The sequence below is a fragment of the Microcaecilia unicolor genome, chromosome 1, assembly GCF_901765095.1.
Source record: "Microcaecilia unicolor chromosome 1, aMicUni1.1, whole genome shotgun sequence".
In the NCBI taxonomy this organism is placed as follows: Eukaryota; Metazoa; Chordata; class Amphibia; order Gymnophiona; family Siphonopidae; genus Microcaecilia; species Microcaecilia unicolor.
In genome coordinates this window covers 523,761,162-523,779,251 of record NC_044031.1, presented here as the reverse complement: position 1 = coordinate 523,779,251, position 18,090 = coordinate 523,761,162, and the positions used below count along the sequence as shown (strand labels likewise).

The following is an 18,090-nucleotide window of genomic DNA, read 5'->3' as shown; positions in this document are numbered from 1 at the left end:
TCCTTCCCTCATGAAGTGGTCTCCTCAGCAGGTTTAAAAGCTCAATGCATGCAATTCTCGGAGGTGGTGGGTACTGTGTGCTATATAAAGAAACTTCCTGTTACACGTAAGCAACACTGCCTTTCCCATCGACAAGCAGGACTGGAGTCAGGCACATAAGCGGGTAACACCCAAGTTTACGGTTGCTCAAGTTTCTTATAGCTGACCGCATAGTTGGCTCATAGAGACAGAATGGCTAGCATTGCTTCACCAAAGGCAATGTCCTATGGTGAAGGTTTGTATATAAAAAAAAAAAACAACCCAAAGCAAATGTACACTAAAGAATGAAAGAAGGACCGCATTGCTGCTTTGCGGATGGCATTCAGCAAAGTAGAATAAGAGACAGTCTTGCTGCAGTAGCTCTAATTTGATGAGAACTGACCTTGGAGCTGAAAGGATCATGTCTGTTCATAGAAGAACTGTATACAAAAGTCATCCAGTTTGCTATAGTCCTTTATGCAATGGCCTACCATGCCTATTAGGATCAAAGAAGATGAAAAGTTGAGCAGATATTCTAAATGATTCAGTTCTTTAAGTAGCAGCTGAGAGCCTATTTACAGTCTAGAGGGCTTTCCCATATGTTACCAATTCCTGAAGTTCTCTAACTCTCCTGGTTGAAGTTAATTGCTACTAGGACGAGCACCCTACATAAGAGTAGCCATACTGGGTTAGACCAATGGTCCATCTAGCCCAGTATCCTGTTTTCCAAAGAGTGATCAAGCCAGGTCACAAGTACCTGGCAGAAACCCAAATCATGGCAACACTCCATACTACAAATCCCAGGGCAAGCAGTTGTTTCCCATGTCTGCCTCAATAGAAGACTATGGACTTTTCCTCCGGGAATTTATCCAAACCTTTTTTAAACTCAGATATGCTAACCACTGTTACCACATCCTCCGGCAAAGAGTTCCAGAGCTTAACTATTCGTTGAGTGAAAAAATATTTCCTCCTATTTGTTTTAAAAGTATTTCCATATAACTTCCTCGAGCATCCCCTAGTCTTTGTACTTTTGGAACAAGTAAAAAATTGATTTACTTCTACTCGTTTCACACCACTCAGGATTTTGTACACCTCAATCATATCTTCCCTTATCCATCTCTTTTCCAAGTTGAATTCTACCAGGTTTAACTTCTAATGCTGACCTTAGAGAATGTTATTTTCACACATTACATAGGGCCTATTTCACTCAAGTGCAATTATATAAGTCAGGTCGAATATAGTTTCTCCGTTTGTGGTAAATGCCTAGGATCAGACAATATTTTGTTTCACTCTTTCTGGGCTTGCCCACAGATCCAGCAGTTTTGGAATTACATTGTACACTACATCTCAATTATAACAGGTAAACCCTTGCTGAATTCCCCTGTCAATCTCCTATTGGATAAAGCAGGGACTAATAAGAGGGAGATCTAAAGAGGAAACTTTCCTGCTTATAATCGAAAGAGAAAAACGCCTATATTGCGACCCAAATCGGGAGATGGGCGTCTTTCTCCCGTGGGCGCCCAAATCGGTATAATCGAAAGCCGATTTTGGGCGTTTCCAACTGCAATCCGTCGCAGAAACGGGTAAAGTTGACGAGGGCGTGTCGGAGGCGTGGTGAAGGCGGAACTGGGGCGTGGTTATCGGCCGAGAAGAGATGGGCGTCTTCAGCTGATAATCGAAAAAAAGGCGTTTTTACCGCGATTTTGGGTCACTTTTTGTGGACCCTTTTTTTCACGAAGTCCCAAATAAGTGCCCTACCTGACCAGATGACCACTGGAGGGAATCGGGGATGACCACCCCGGACTCCCCCAGTGGTCACTAACCCCCTCCCACCAAAAAAAAAACACTTTAAAACCTTTTTTTTCCAGCCTCTATGCCAGCCTCAAATGCCGTACCCACCTCCATGACAGCAGAATGTGTTCTATCCTGTGACAGCCTTTCCCTGGTTCTGATGTGGCTCTTGGGTGAGTGTGACACCTTTTCTGCTATGCACACTGCAGAGTAACATCAGCAATGCATTGTGGTGGGTGTAGGGTATTGGGCTCCGTGATTCCACTAGCTTGTGGCAAATGCTCACGATGTTGGTAGTTGGTAGGCTGTACTCCCATGGTGCTTTTCCCCCTACTTACTGGGTCAGAGTGTGCCCTGTTTTGTTTCCGGTAGTCCATGAGGTAGTGGCCATTTCTGTAAGCCAGTTTTAGATCCCTTTCACATGTTAGCCACGTTACAGAACTTAGTTCTCACCTTGAATGTGGCTGAAAGAGGGCATTGTACACCATTCTGCCAGCTCTGACCTACTGCTCATCTCAGTACCAGGGAGACTCGTTGCCAGTGGGGCACAACCTCTGATCTGCAGTTAACTGTGAGTAAGCATGCTTATTCCAATAAAGGACATTTTCGGAGAGATTAGTCTTCAGGTGTCAACTGGTGTGCCAACGTTATATAGCAGCAACAAGTCCTAGAGGCCTGCGTGTATGCAGGTCCGTGGAGCACTTTTAGTGGGTACCGCAGTGCACTTCAGCCAGGTGGACCCAGGCCCATCCCCCCCACCTATAACACTTGTGCTGGTAAATGGGAGGCCTCTAAAACCCACTGTACCCACATGTAGGTGCCCCCTTCACCCCTAAGAGCTATGGTAGTGTTGTACATTTGTGGGTAGTGGGTTTTGGGGGAGGGGGGTTGGGTGCTCAGCACCCGTGGTAAGGGAGCTATGCATGTGGGAGCGTTGTCTGAAGTCCACCGCACTGACCTCTAGGGTGCCCAGTTGGTGTCCTGTCATGTCATAGGGGCAAGTGTACTACGAATCCTGGCCCCTCCCACGACCAAATGGCTCAGATTAGGACGTTTTTGAGCTGGGCGTTTTTAGTTTCCATTATCGCTAAAAAAAACAAACGCCCAGCTGAAAAACGACCATTTGTTTGAAAATACGGTCTGTCCCGCCTCTTCACGTACCCATTTTCGGACATAGATGCCCATGGAGATAGGCGTTCGTGTTCGATTATGCCCCTCTTTACTAATCTGCAAACTGTGTTTATTAGCATGGAAGTGTATTTTACAGTTGTGGACACCTACTGAACCACCAGCCTATTGGAAATAGCGTAATCAGATTCATCAACTGCTTGTTTGGAAGGCATGCATTTCTTTTAGATGCAAAAAAATGCCTTCTGATGATTTGGGATAGCTACATTCTTCATATGACACCATGGAGCAGAAGCCTGCTGCTGAATACCTTGTAGATCGTTGTTGTGGATCTCCATGGCAGTAGTCCTACCTTTATGCAGTTCTCTCTTTCTTATTATCCATTTTTCCTTTTCTTTTTGTTCACCAGAAGCCATAAGAAACCAGGCTAATGGTGACCTCGGACTTTTAGGTTAGGGATGGATGAGGGAGTACTTATATCGAGGATGAGTCCCCTTTCATTTGGTGCTTCTTGTTAATTTCCTCAGTTCGCTTTCTTAGTACATGTGTATAATTTAGGTTTTTGGGATGCCTGACTGGGCTCATGGTATATCGATTCCAGATTTATCTTTGCTCGGGAGAAGGGGAGTCGTAGGATGGGGACTATTAAATGTTGTAAAATTGAACATTGTCATTGTTTTACTGTTGCCTTGTATCTTTGTGTTCAATAAAAAAATGTTTAAAACTAACACTGCTACTGATGTTGTGCAGAAAGTGAGTCTATATATATATCCTCTTAGTGATAGAATTTTCTGCATTGGTTTGCATATGTTTCATCAAAAGCAGTTTTAAATCAAGCTTTTGTAGACATTTCAAAAGTGGCTGCACTGTAAGCCTGGAAACTTGTATACTTGGACTGCTTTGAGCCTGGGGAGACTGGACTCTAAGGTCACTGTGCCTTCAGTTTTAAAGGCCACTCCATGGAAGATTCTTGAGTGGTCTGTGTAGATGCAGGAGTTTTCTACACAATAGAGTAGTTCTCTTGTCATTTCCCAAATGGCATTTTTTCAGCTTTGAAATGCTCCTGAAGGCAATTCAGATGATCTCTCTATGCTCATGGCAACATTCAAGCAAATGCTTGCACTCCTTTTGATCATAGTAACATAGTAGATGACGGCAGAAAAAGACCTGCACGGTCCACCCAGTCTGCCCAACAAGATAAACTCATTATGTACTAGTTTTTTGTGTATACCTTACCTTGATTTGTACCTGTCTTTTTCAGGGCACAGACCGTATAAGTCCGCCCAGTACTATCCCCGCCTCCCAACCACCAGCCCCGCCTCCCACCACCGGCTCTGGCACAGACCGTATAAGTCTACCCAGCACTATCCCCGCCTCCCAACCACCAGCCCTGGCACAGACCGTATAAGTCTGCCCAGCACTAGGCCCCGCCTCCCAACCGTCTCTGCCACCCATTCAAGGCTAAGCTCCTGAGGATCCCTTCCTTCTGAACAGGATTCCTTTATGTTTATCCCACGCATGGTTGAATTCCGTTACCGTTTTCCTCTCCACCACCTCCCGCGGGAGGGCATTCCAAGCCCATCAGCTCCTTTCTCAGGTATTCCCCCATTTTACTAAAGTCAGTATGCTTGAAATCCAGGACTTTTGAGTTTTGAGTGGCCGCCCTCCACTTCAGCTGTCATATCAAACCAAACTGTTTGATGGTCACTGCTGCCCATGTGGGCACCCACTCGGACATTTGACAAACTATCCCCATTTGTGAGCACCAGATCCAGCGTCGCTCCCTGCCTCGTGGGTTCCGTCACCATTTGTCTGAGCAGAGCACTTTGAAAGGCATCTACCATCTCTCTACTTCTTTCCGATTCCGCAGATGGAACCTTCCAGCAGATTGAAATCTCCCAGCAACAGCACCTCTCTCTTCTTTTCCAACTTTTGAATATCTGCGATCAGGTCTTTATCTAATTCTTCCAATTGTGTCGGAGGTCTGTAGACAACACCCACGTGGACAGAGGTTCTATCATCTCTTTTTAAGGTGATCCATATCGCTACTTCCTTTCCCCAGGTGCCTGTCATTTCAGTTGCCGTGATATTGTTTCTCACATATAGAGCTACTCCTCCACCTTACGCCCCTCTCTATCCTTCCTAAATAGATTATAGCCTGGTATGTTTGCATCCCATTCGTGGGAACCACTGAGCCACGTCTCTGTGATTGCAACAATGTCTAAGTCTGCCTCCAACATCAGGGCTTGAAGATCATGAACTTTATTGCTTAGACTGCAAGCATTTGTGGTCATCGCTTTCCATCTACATTTCCTGTTATGTGCTTCAACATTTGTGATTTGGGTGTGTCTTTTCTCTTTGGGTCCCTTCATATCTTTTTGTTTCAACTTCATATGTTTCTCTTCTGCCTCAGTTCTATTATCAGGATAATCACTGTGATCATCATTCTCTTTGGGTCCCTTCATATCCTTGTGTTTCAACTTCATTTCTTTCTCTTCTGCCTCAGTTCTATTTTCAGGATCATCACTGTGCTGTAATGGAGCAAAAAAATTCTGTAGGGGCAACACTTGTGAGGGCGGATGCTTGCGTGTCACATAACGAAGTCTGCCTGAGCCTACTGTGAACCATCTATTCTTAAGTGGTTTTATTCTTTGAGGCAGTGGTGAGAAGTTATGATTCTGTGCAGTCCTAGAAGCTGCTTTAAGAGCATCCAATTCCTGTGCTGGATCTGAAGCAAATTGAGACCTAAGCATAAGCCACACTTGGAATGATGAAATTTTGGATCTTTCTATTGCATTTTGGGCAGGGTCTAAAACATGACTTTAGTGATATTTAGTTACTTACTTTTTTGTTTGTTTTTTTAGGGTATAAGGTTTAAAAATAATGTGTTTTTATTTTTTTATAGAAAAGTAACAAATAAGGAACTGATGAAAACAGCATCAAAGAAATCAATTTAGAAAAAAGTTTATGGGAGAGCTTTGTTTCATTTCCATTCAGCAAAGTGGAAAAAGAAAACAGAGGACCTGTGACTGCTGCATGCAAGAAGGATCACACAAGCTACAAACTTTATACTAACTATGAGCTGTGGGCAAGCAGTTCTTGTTCAGACACCATTGGATGATGCTACCCAATTGTGTGCGTGACTCAATCCTGTTTGTCGACAGAATACATCTTTATATGTGGAAACGGGCTGTAACAAAACTGACCACCTATATGGGAAAAATAGGGATGTAGTGCTGTTTCATGACTACCGGCTATATTAAAGCCAACTCTAGGAACAGGGATAGATCATGTTTTGAAACTATTCACATATTTTTGCACATTTCATCCAAAACAGGTTTGAAGAAGTTCCTGGAGAAAAAGTCCCTAAAATTTTTTAGTCAGAATCAGTTGAGTCATTGCTCATCCTTAGTAAATCAGCTATGAAAAACAGATTTTTTGGGATCAACAGGTACTTCTGACCCCGACAGGCCACTGTTAGAAAATGGACGCTGGGCTCGATGGACTCTGTTTGATCCTGCATGGTTTTCTCTTATGTTTTTAAAGTATGCATAGAACTTGGTATAAACATGTGAAAGTATCTTTCCTTGGATAATTTCCATGTAAATCAACAAAGTGTGTTCTATTCACCCGAACTGGCAGTTTATACAATTACCCCCTAAAAGCTTGAAAATTATAATAGCCTAAACCTTTCTAAACATCATATATGAAAAGATTAACCAGAGTCATTTACAAGGGAGAACTTACTTGTTAATTGGTAACAGTTCACTAGATCCTTTGATGGTACTCTCTGCTTTTCTATCACAGTAATATAATCTTTGCAAATCTCTTCCGGTTCGAAGTGGTGGGCCTACTTTGTCCATCTTACTATTAAAATACATAAAGGTGTATTCAGAATGAAATTACCAGTTTGCTAAATTATAGAATATTACAAATATACAAGTGTTACTTTAATTTAAAGGATGGTCATTAAAAAATAAGAGCTGAACCCTCTTCAGCTTGTGGCTTTGGTGACCACGTTCTGGATGCAATACAGAAGGTGTGGTACACGCAAAATTCAATCTATGAATCACAAGCCTCACAGTCACAAGTTTGCTCCAAATGAAATCCAATGGATAACGTATGTAATTTCTGTAATGTTGCTCCAAGTTTTGAACATGCTCTGCTTGATAATCATTTTAAAGCAACTCAAAAGTTTCTCTCTGTGCTGGCTGGGAGTTAAGGGATAGGTGACGGAAGAGAAATCAAACTGGCTTAAAACTGTGAAAGAGGCAAAAGATTAAAAAAAGGTCATAACATTAATTGAAGCCACTTTTGGTGATAAAAATCAGAAAAAGAACACAAGAGATGACTGGAGAAACCTGGATCACAAATAACATTTGCTTATTCAATGGGCCAATGCTCAGAACCTAAAGCCAGCACCAAGAGCCAATTAGCGCTGGACTAGCACTTGAATTAATATGCACAGAATGTTCAGAGGGCTCTAGTGCGGGAAACATGTGAGCCAAAGATTAGCGCAAATAGTATTTAGATAGTCAAACAGATGTTGAGGTCATTTTCTATTCCCTCCCAATGCTCAGAGAACAGCACACAAAACAAAGATGCCCTTACCGCTGAAAACCTAATGCCAACTTGGAGCTGGTATTGTGGTGTTTGAAGAGAGGATTTCCCACGATTTTAAAATCTGCAAGTTTATTTTTAATTTGGAAGCAGAAGAAAGTCCATATGTGCTCCTAAGCGCTGGTAGTGAGAGACAAATGTGTGCGAGTCAGAGCAAGCCCAAAGGTGAAAGAAGACATTGGCACCTGCTTTCTGTGCTTAAATATAAGCTTTTCAGAGGAAACATTTTTGAAAAGTTTAAAGGTGCAGAAGAACAGCGCCAATGTGTGCTTTGCTTCTGGGTTTGCCTGGTGAATATGTACAAGAGCTGTACTTACTGTGAAACTCTTGTGTGCATGAACCAGGCACATTCCTCCCCTTCTTATAGTGAACATAAAATTTGCATGAGTTTCCAGCATTAGCAGGCTATTTTCCGGCACTGTTCCTGCACTATTTGCCAGCGCTCTTTGCTAATAGCGCCAGAGTTCTGATCATCGGCCCACAAGTGAGGTGAAACAATGGGCCAGTCTAGACAGAGGAAAAGTGATTCTAAAAAAAAAATTTTCACTTCTTTCAGAATGGAATATAGTTGTCTGGTACCAGTTGGGCTGCAACTGCATCAGAATCAGCTGCTACAGTATTCTACGTGGGCTACTAGTAACTATACTCAAAGTGCACAATGTGACAGAAGTGAGAAATGGTTATTGTGACTACCAGAAATTTGACTTTTTATACTTAAATATATTAAGAGGCCAGTGCTGTGAGCAGGTAAAAACAACATGCGATCCCCAAGCAACAAATTTATATAGGTTAAGTTAATAGTAACCACAGTAAAATAAAATTGCAATGAATAGAGAGATGAACAAGAACAGTATCTACGTTCTAGTCCTGGTCTGAATTGTCCCCGATCAGTTGTTTGTGTTATATATATTATTCATATTATTTGTCATTTACATTATGACTTCAAAAGTTTATAAGAAACAATACCATTTATAGTGATTTATTTGGACTTGTTTTGATAATTGCTTTTTACGTGTCATTTCATTTAGTTTTCCACATTATCATTTAAATCATATTTTAAATGTTTTAAAGAAATACCATTTACAGTGGCTTAATATGGATTTGTTTGAGATGTTTATATATCATTCAGTTCTGTTTATATTTTATTCTGTATGATCTGGTTTATATATACTTCCTTTTGTACCATTGGTGTGGCACTGTTTTAATTTCAGAAATTTAGGTTTTACTCTTAAGTATAACTACCTATACAGGTAACTCCTCACCTATAGATTTATTCCTCCAAGTATGGGCCATTTATTCCAACTTTAATCCATATTAATGTCCACATTTTTATGTAGCTTTTTGTGACATACATCCATTTATTTAGCAATGACAGCTTGTTAATCTGTTCAGTTCTGATCTCCCATCATTTACCTTATCACTTTACAATTCTGCACAGTTATAATCACTTTTTTCTTTTGTTTATATGATACACATGTATAGAACCGTTAGTCTTTAGGGTCATTAATATCATACATATTTCATCACGCATTTCTTCCAGTTCTTCTCTTTTCTTTAGCACATATGCCCTCTTGTGGCATTGTTTCACATCGTCTCTACTAATATTTCACGTTTACCCCTTTTTTGTGGTCATTTTTTAATATACTTTACTAGACGATGTTAGGCATATGTTCAATAACTTTATATTTTATTTTTTTCACATACAGCAGGTTCATCATTCTCCCATAGTTTTTCTGTTTTCCCACAAGTTCAACGTTCTGTGCGATATACACAGCCATATTTTTCATCCACAGAGTTTTTAAAGTTTACAGCGTTTTTATCTAGCATTTATTATTATATTTGGATATAATCAAGTACATTTTACACCTTGTACTTTTCACTCTCTGTGCATTTTTAACTTCTGTGCCATCAATCCTCTGTGCAGTTTCAACTTCTGTGCCGTTTACCAATTGTTTACTGACGCACATGTGTTTATTTTTGGCGTCTTTTTCTTTCTTTAAAAACTCCCCTTGAAGTCTAGTGTATTTTTCCTAGCATTACAGCAGCATTGACATGATATACACACTTTTACTCTCATCAACAGTCTTTTTAAAGGTAAGGTTTAAAATACTATTTTTCACCATTAGCACTCATTTGAAAATATGTTTACAAAAAGCACATTGCTTTGATACACACAGGTTTCTGTGGGTTTAGCTGTCCTTATAAGATAGTCTTAAGCTGTCATAAGATTTTTATATCATTATAAGATTGTTTTATGCCATACTGCTCCATATATATTCACTTTATTACTATGCCAGCACTTTAAGTTACAAATTGCATACAGCTTTCGAAACACATATACCTCTTATAGGATAGGCTGTCCCCTCAAGTTATTTTATTTTAGTGCTTTACCCATATTGCCCCATCACCATGCAAGCGCTTCACATTACTTCTTTGATTATATACATACAAAATTGCTATACTGGCGCTTTGAATTTCCTTCTTTTTAGCAGATAAGCAATCTCTCTGCTCAGTATGACATATTTACTTCTTCCCCCCTTGATATTTTTTTCCTTGAGCTGCCGCACTGTAAATGATTCTTATAGCACACTATTTATATTCAATGTCATCTTTTTCTAACCACTTAGTCTTCTGATATGACATTGGGATTGCTGTATTGGCGTAGGGAGTTCTATCATGCATTCACTTACCGCTCACATTTTATTTTTTTTACAATATACACATTGTGTAGTACTCCACATTTTCCTCTTTCACACTCACACTTTTCTTTCGGTATTAATTCACCCCATTTCACCATATTCATTCATCAGTTACTCCATTTGTCACACATTTCATTGTCCATGCGTTTTTCATAATTGATGATATATTTACACCTTTTATCAGCACTTTACTCTCTTTTCACATTCATTATTCATTAGAATATCTTTCAATATATATTTTCCAAACTAGGTTTATGTTTTTTGGTTCACATTTCATTTGCACCACATTCCACATCGCATTACACAACTGATTTAAGTGTTTCTTTTTTTTAGACCAGCTAATGTTTGGTGTGAAAGACATATTGCCAAGGATAGATGTGATTGTCTAATATAAGCATCAAGGTTTGTTTACTCTTTTAAAAATACATATTCATCTTTTATTTTTCTGTTTTATAGACATATAATGTTATAACTTTAACCTTCATTAATTGAGCTTGAGTTGTGCTGTATATATATCTATATATCTATATTTATCTTTCTATCTTTTAGGCATACATTATCCTCTTGTCCTTCATTAATTGATCTTAAGTTGTATTCTGCTATGTTCTATTTTATTGTATTTTTATATCATTATTCATTTATTATTATGTATCATTTTATCACTTTGTGGACTGTCTATTTATTCATTTGTCTTTTTATGCATTTGTTCACCTTTACACAGAGTCCTGAGGCAGGCACGTGTGCCCCGAAACATGGTACCATGTCGAGCCATCTTAAATAAACATTTTTAATTCTACATTGTGAGTCCATGGTCTGTTTTGAAGAGCCTGACCCACTTCCCACTCTTTATTTTTGATTTTGTCCCCGTATCAGGTCACATTTCTTGCTTGGTGGGAATATACAACATATTTTGCTGCTACAGCTCCTCTTCCACCCAGGATTATACAGAGATTTTACTGCTCATTCTTTTGTGGGAAGTCTGATTTCATTATTTTCTCAAGTACTGTATTGCATACAGAGTCGAACTTCTTGGAGTTAACAGTTCAGTTTTTGTCTGGATCTTTCTATTACTAGTCTGTTGGCACTTATGTATTTGCTAAAGATATGTGGGTCTGTGTTCTGTCTGATGATCAAATTCAGGTATTCTGCTATAGTTCAGTACAACTTGGAAGTGCACTGGTGCTGTGGGACACAATGCAGTATTTCAAGTACCTATTTTTCAGAGGCAGGGTTGTCATTGTTGAGGTTATGGGTGCACATGTTTGTTTGGTATATGTGCTGAGTATATTTTTCTTGGGGCTTTGTGTTATATAAGATTAATCCTGTGATGGATGGAAAAATTATTTTGTTCTCTCCCTTGATCTATCAGCCCCTTTCGACAGGTCAAATCACATTAAACTTCTTCAAAGACTTGAAGATCTGAATATTTCTGATAAAGCATTTTTATGGTTTCAATCTTATCTTACTAACCATTCATTTATAGTTCACTATTCTAATACCTCATCTACACCTCAATCACTATCATCAAGCCCAGCATCCTGTTTCTAACAGTGGCCAATCCAGATCAGAAGTACCTGGCAAGATCCCAAAAAAGTATAATACATTTTATGCTGCTTATCCTAGAAATATGCAGTGGATTTTCCCCAAGTCCATTTTAATAATGGTCTATGGACTTTTCCTTTAGGCAGCCATCCAAAACTTTTTAAAACCCCGCTAAGCTAACCGCCTTTACCATTTTAAGTCCTATACTCTTTAGGATCTTTTTTCCCTCACCCCCCCCCCCCCCACCTTGCCTTACATATTTAGTCACTTGCTCTCACTTTCTTCACATATGCTGACAATATCCATATTCTCTCTCCACTTGATTCACACTCATATTCTGCTATTATTACAATCTTAGCTAAACGCTGCCAAATTAGATGCTACCATTTTCTCTTGCTGTGATTCATAATCCACACTACCTGCCCCCCTCTCAGTAAAATTATTGGGGGTTAAAAACAGGCTCACTTTCTGTTCTCACATCTCTTATAGTTTATTATTTTTATTCTGTCTTTTCCCAGGCGGAGTAGAGAAGAATGTACATATTCATAAAATATTATATTAATATAATTAAAATGTATAACACACGTCTTTAAACAAATACAAAAACATCACCAATTATATGCATAAAATGGCCAAAGTTTCATGCTTGAATAAGAACATAAGAATAGCCATACTGGGTTAGACTGATGGTCCATCTAGTCCAGTATCCTGCTTCTAACAGTGGCCAATCCAGGTCACAAATACCTGGCAGAATCCAAAATGGTAGCAAGATTTCATGCCATCGATCCCAGGGCAAGCTGTGGCTTCCCCATGTCTATCTCAATGGCAGAATACATATTTTTAAAGCAAAGGAGAAAGAGGTGCCTTGGAGCACAGAGGGATGTTTACTAACTCATGTTCAGTGGAAAAAATTCATCATCTAAATATATTATATTAAGTGCTGACCCACAATAGAAGGTGTGATTTTTGTATGCATAACATGCGTATAAAGTTATACATGGATTTTTAGTGCAAATACTTATATACTGTTGCTGAAAATATATATAACTATGTTTAACATACACACAAAAACTTGTCAATACACAGCAGTTTTCCCCTCACCAAACAAGAACTATTTACAAGTTGTTAAAAGCTTTGCCCACCCACCTCGCTAATCAGCCCCATACCAACAGGAAACACTAAACGGTGTTAAAAACATTATTCATCCCCACATGCACCTCTAAAAACCATATAGAGATAAAACTATGTATTCCTATGCCTCCCCTAGTCCAAACAGTAGTCAAACATTATGAAGATATTGCCAGGCTTTCTAGTACTGCAATCAGATGCATTTCCACAGATCCTCTGATGCACTCCCCTGTGTTTGGTCTGAGGGCATAGAAAATATGGACATGAGAGCCAACATTAGTAAAAAGACATACATGCCCCTTTGTGCCTCTTCCTAAAGAAAGTGAAGCCAGATGAACAAAGCCTGAATATGAAAAGGCCATTTCCCCTTGTCTGCCTTCTTATATTTCTGGTAACGCTTGGCCATCAGGGAGCACAACCCATAGCCTACAGATCTACTGACTATTGCTGACAATATTAGATGGACCGGCCAATTGGCAATGTGAACCAACTGGCTGAGAAATAAAAGCCATGGCTCAAAATGTCCAAGAATAATGCAAAATTAATGCTAAACACATTAGCATTACCCTTTCAGGTCAAAACCTGTTGCTCAGGAGCCATTATAATGTTTCCTATATCCAAATTCTCAGGGATTGTAAAATAACAACTTGCATGAAAATGTTGATAATCTGCATGTGGATGTTTCTGAATTTGCCAGCAGCAGTGAACATTTACAGCCACAAAACATGTATGCCTGCCGTTTTACAAGCAGATGAAATATCTGCTTGTAAAACGGCAGGCATACATGTTTTGTGGCTGTAAATGTTCACTGCTGCTGGCAAATTCAGAAACATCCACATGCAGATTATCAACATTTTCATGCAAGTTGTCATTTTACAATCCCTGAGAATTTGGATATAAGAAACACTATAATGGCTCCTGAGTAACAGGTTTTAACCTGAAAGGGTAACTTTACCTCAAAGGAAATACATATGCTTGTCAAGAAGAGATCTCTCTGGTGTGGTAGGGCAACACCTCAGTGCCTACACAAAATAAAGTATGAGTTGGGATCTGTCACAGACTGAATGCAGTATTTCTCGATAACAAGGATATGAAGGACTGAAGCATAATGAGAGTCAGCTCCGCAGGAATGCCAAGGGGATAGTGGTAGCTGTCATCCCAGCAAGACACTGAGCGCTATAAAGCAGCAGGTCCTCCAGACCATAGGAGGAGGACGTGCAGGGGATTGGTGATCTGGCATACACTGAGCACAGGCATCCAGACTCCTGTCCTCGTCCTCCCCCCTCCACAATCTATCATATACTGGAGGATGCACGGGCCAGGGTATCATGCAAATGGAACATATTAAAAGCATCTTGGTTATTGTGTGGGAGGGGGCTTATGGTGTGGGGTGCCTGAGTCATCTAACAAGAACAGGATGCTTTGTTTAAATCAGTGCCCCCACACTAACACCCACTGTCAAGGCAGAGGTAGTGCAATGTGCCATAGGCCCCATCCAATCATCAATGTGACAGCACTCATGGTAGCCCATAGCCCTTGTTAGCTGTCATTCTGCTGGCATTCCCTAGCCTGCCATAACGCTCAGTGCTAGTGATAATTATGCAGGGCAAGCAGAGGTTTGTGGCCAGTAAGGGATGGGAATGTGCAGGACATACATATAGATAGGTGCAAGGGAATGCACACATGCAAAGTATGTCCCACTGGTCTGCTGTAGGTGCATATGTTGTGTAACGCGAAGATACTTATCTGTAGTATTCTCCGAGGGCAGCAGGCTAATAATCCTCACAAGTGGGTCAGTGATCCTTGCCAGCCCGGGAACCGGCATTCGAATAGCAAAATGTTTGCTAGAGCCTTCTGAGCACGCACCGAGTGACTTCCCGCCCGCTGCATGGCCGTACTCAGTTCAGTTAAGAGTAAAAAAAAAAAAAAAAAAGAGAGAGATAGAGGAGACAACTCCAAGGGGAGGTGGGCGGGTTTGTGAGGATTGTTAGCCTGCTGTCCTCACAGAATACCTGCTATAGGTTAAGTATCTTCGCTTTCTCCGAGGACAAGCAGGCTCAATAATCCTCACAAGTGGGGTACCCCTGGTATCCAGGCTCACTCAAAACAATAAACATTGGTCAATTGGGCCTTGCAACGGCGAGAACATAACTTAAGATTAACCTGAAACTATATACAAACTAACTGAGAGTGCAGCCTGGAACAGAACAAAATGGGCCTAGGGGGGTGGAGTGGGATTCTAAACCTCAAACAGATTCTGCAGCACCGACTGCCCAAACCGACTGTCGCGTGGGGTATCCTGTTCAAGGTAGTAGTGAGATGTGAATATGTGGACTGAAGACCACATTGCATCCTTGCAAATCGCTTCAATGGAGGCTGACTTTAAGTGAGCCACCAACACAGCCATGGCTCTGACATTGTGAGCCGTGACATGGCTCTCCAGAGTCAGCTCAGCTTGGGCATAAGCAAAGGAAATACAATCTGCTAGCCAACTGGAAATTGTGCATTTACTGATGACGACCCACCTCCTGTTGGGATCAAAAGATACAAACAACTGGGCGGACTGTCTGAAGGGCTTCTTCCGCTCCATGTAAAAGGCCAATGCTCTCTTGCAGTCCAAGGCGTTCAAGCTGCTTTCGCCAGGGTGGGCATGAGGATGGGGAAAAGTTGCTGGCAAGACAATAGACTGGTTCAGATGGAACGCCGACACCACTTTTGGCAGGATCTTAGGGTGCGTGTGGAGGACAACTCTGTTGTGATGAAACTTAGTATAAGGCCTGAAGCTCTCTGACCCTACAAGCTGAAGTAACAGCTTCCAAAACGACCTTCCAGGTCAAGTACTTCAGATGGCAGGAATTCAGTAGCTCAAAAGGAGCTTTCATCAGCTGGGTGAAAATGACGTTGAGATACCATGACACTGGTGGAAGTTTGACTGGGGGCTTTGACAAGAGCAAACCTCTCATGAAGCGAACAACTAGAGGCTGTTCAGAGATAGGCTTACCTTCTACATGCTGATGATAATTTATTTATTGCATTTGTATCCTACATTTTCCCACCTCTTTGCAGGCTCAATGTGGCTTACAATACATCATGGATAGTGGAAATAAAAAGAGAATATACATTTGGTATTACAGAATGATTTTGGGTTGCATGGTAATGGAATACATGATAGTAATATAACAGAAGGCATTATTAAACATTTCTGGATATATGTGGGGAGTTTCACATGTGTTGATCTTTGTGGTATGATAAGCACTAATTGCACCACAGTGAACCCTTACGGAGTTGGTTTTAAGACCAGACTCGGATAAGTGCAGAAGGTATTCAAGCAGGGTCTGTGTGGGACAGGAAAAGGGATCTATGGCCTTGCTGTCACACCAGATGGCAAACCTCCTCCGTTTAAAAGAACCTCCATTTAAAAGAATAACCTCTTAGTGGAATCTTTCCTGGAAGCAAGCAAGACCAGTGAAGACACCCTCCGAAAGACCTAAGGAAGCGAATTCTAAGCTCTCAACATCCAGGCAATGAGAGCCAGAGACTGGAGATTGTGATGTAGAAGCGACCTCTCATTCTGAGTGATGAGGGTTGGAAAACTCTCCAATCTCCACAGTTCTTCGGAGGACAACTCCAGAAGAAGAAGAGGGAGCCAAATGCGATGTGGCCAGTACGACGCAATCAGATTCATGGCTCCATGGTCTTGAGTATTAGTAAAGTCTTCCCCACCAGAGGTATGGAAGGATACGCATACAGAAGGTCTGTTCCCCAATATAGGAGAAAGGCATCCGACGCTAGTCTGCCATGGGCCTGAAGCCTGGAAATGAACTGAGGGACCTTGTGGTTTAGCTGAGTGGCAAAGAGATCCACCAAGGGGGTGCCCCACGCTAAGAAGATCTTGCAGGCTACGCTCATATTCAGCAACCACTCGTGAGGTTGCATTACCCTGCTCAGCCTGTCGGCCAGACTGTTTACATCTGTCATGTGGCCCAAGAGTCTCAACATCTGCTGAGCTGTGACTTGCTGTGACTCTCGGACCTTGGACACTAGGGACAGAAGGTTGTCTGCCCATGCCTCGGGAAGATACGGTCGAACTGTTCTTGTATCGAGCAATGCTCCAATGAACTCCAATTTCTGAACCGGAGTGAGATGGGACTTGGGGTAATTTATTACGAACCCTAGTAGTTCTAGCACCTGAATAGTCTTCCGCATGGACTCCCGAGCACCGTCCTCCGAGGTGCTCTTCACCAGCCAATCATTGAGATAAGGGAACACATGCATTCCCAGCCTGCAACTACCGCCAGGCATTTTGTGAACACTCTGGGAGCTGACACTAACCCAAAGGGTAGCACGTGGTACTGGAAGTGCTGTATTCCCAGCCGAAATCGAAGATACTTTCTGTGAGTTGGAAGTATTGGGATGTGCGTATATGCATCAAAGTGCAGACAGCATAGCCAATCGTTCTTCTGAATCATGGGAAGAAGGGTGCCTAGGGAAACCATCCTGAACTTTTCGTGGACCAGGAATTTGTTCAGGGCCCTTAGGTCTAGGATGGGACGTAACCCCCCTATTTTCTTCTGCACAAGTACCTGGAATAGAATCCCTGCCCTTCTTCCCCTGGTGGAACGGATTTGACTGCATGGCCTTTAGAAGGGCGGAGAGTTCCTCTGCAAGTACCTGCTTGTGCGGAGAGCTGAATGAATGAGCTCTCGGTGGACAATTTGGAGGTTTGGATTCCAGATTGAGGGTGTATCCTGACCGGACTATTTGAAGAACCCACTGGTCAGAGGTTATGAGAGGCCACCTTTGGTGAAAAAACATTAACCTCCCCGCAACCAGCAAGATATCCAGCACAGACACTTTTATGCGGCTATGCTCTACTGGAGCCTGTCAAAAGCTTGTCCCTTGCTTTTGCTGGGGACCAGCAGGGGCCTTGGGCGCAAGCTGTTGATGGGAACAAGTGCATTGGGGCTGAGCCCAAGTAGGCTGGTGAGACACCGGATTGTACCTAAGCCTAGGATAGGAATAAGGAGCATTTCATGCCCCACCAAAAAACCTCCTAGATGAGAAGATGGAAACAGAAGGAGCCCGGCGGGAGAGAGAAGCTACAGCATCTGTGTGCTTCTTGATCTGGTCAACTAGATCTTCTACCTTCTCTCCGAAAAGATTA

General features: G+C 41.5%; 1 protein-coding gene and 1 long non-coding RNA gene across 3 annotated transcripts in view; one reads left to right on the top strand and one right to left on the bottom strand.

Moving 5' to 3' along the window:
* Nucleotides 1-11,016, top strand: part of LOC115478439 — a 62,844-nt gene extending 51,828 nt beyond the window's left edge. The window contains exons 2-3 of the long non-coding RNA XR_003943523.1: nucleotides 10,590-10,658; nucleotides 10,978-11,016. This is a non-coding gene — a long non-coding RNA (uncharacterized LOC115478439). The remainder of the gene's footprint in view (nucleotides 1-10,589; nucleotides 10,659-10,977) is intronic.
* ZC2HC1A (zinc finger C2HC-type containing 1A) overlaps nucleotides 1-18,090 on the bottom strand; it is a 245,098-nt gene that overhangs the window by 57,748 nt on the left and 169,260 nt on the right. The window contains exon 8 of one of the 2 annotated variants that reach the window (XM_030215727.1): nucleotides 6,685-6,804. The exons of the other annotated variant lie outside the window; for it this stretch is intronic. Within the exon in view, the coding sequence (XP_030071587.1) occupies nucleotides 6,685-6,804 (120 nt within the window). The remainder of the gene's footprint in view (nucleotides 1-6,684; nucleotides 6,805-18,090) is intronic. 2 annotated transcript variants of the gene reach the window in all.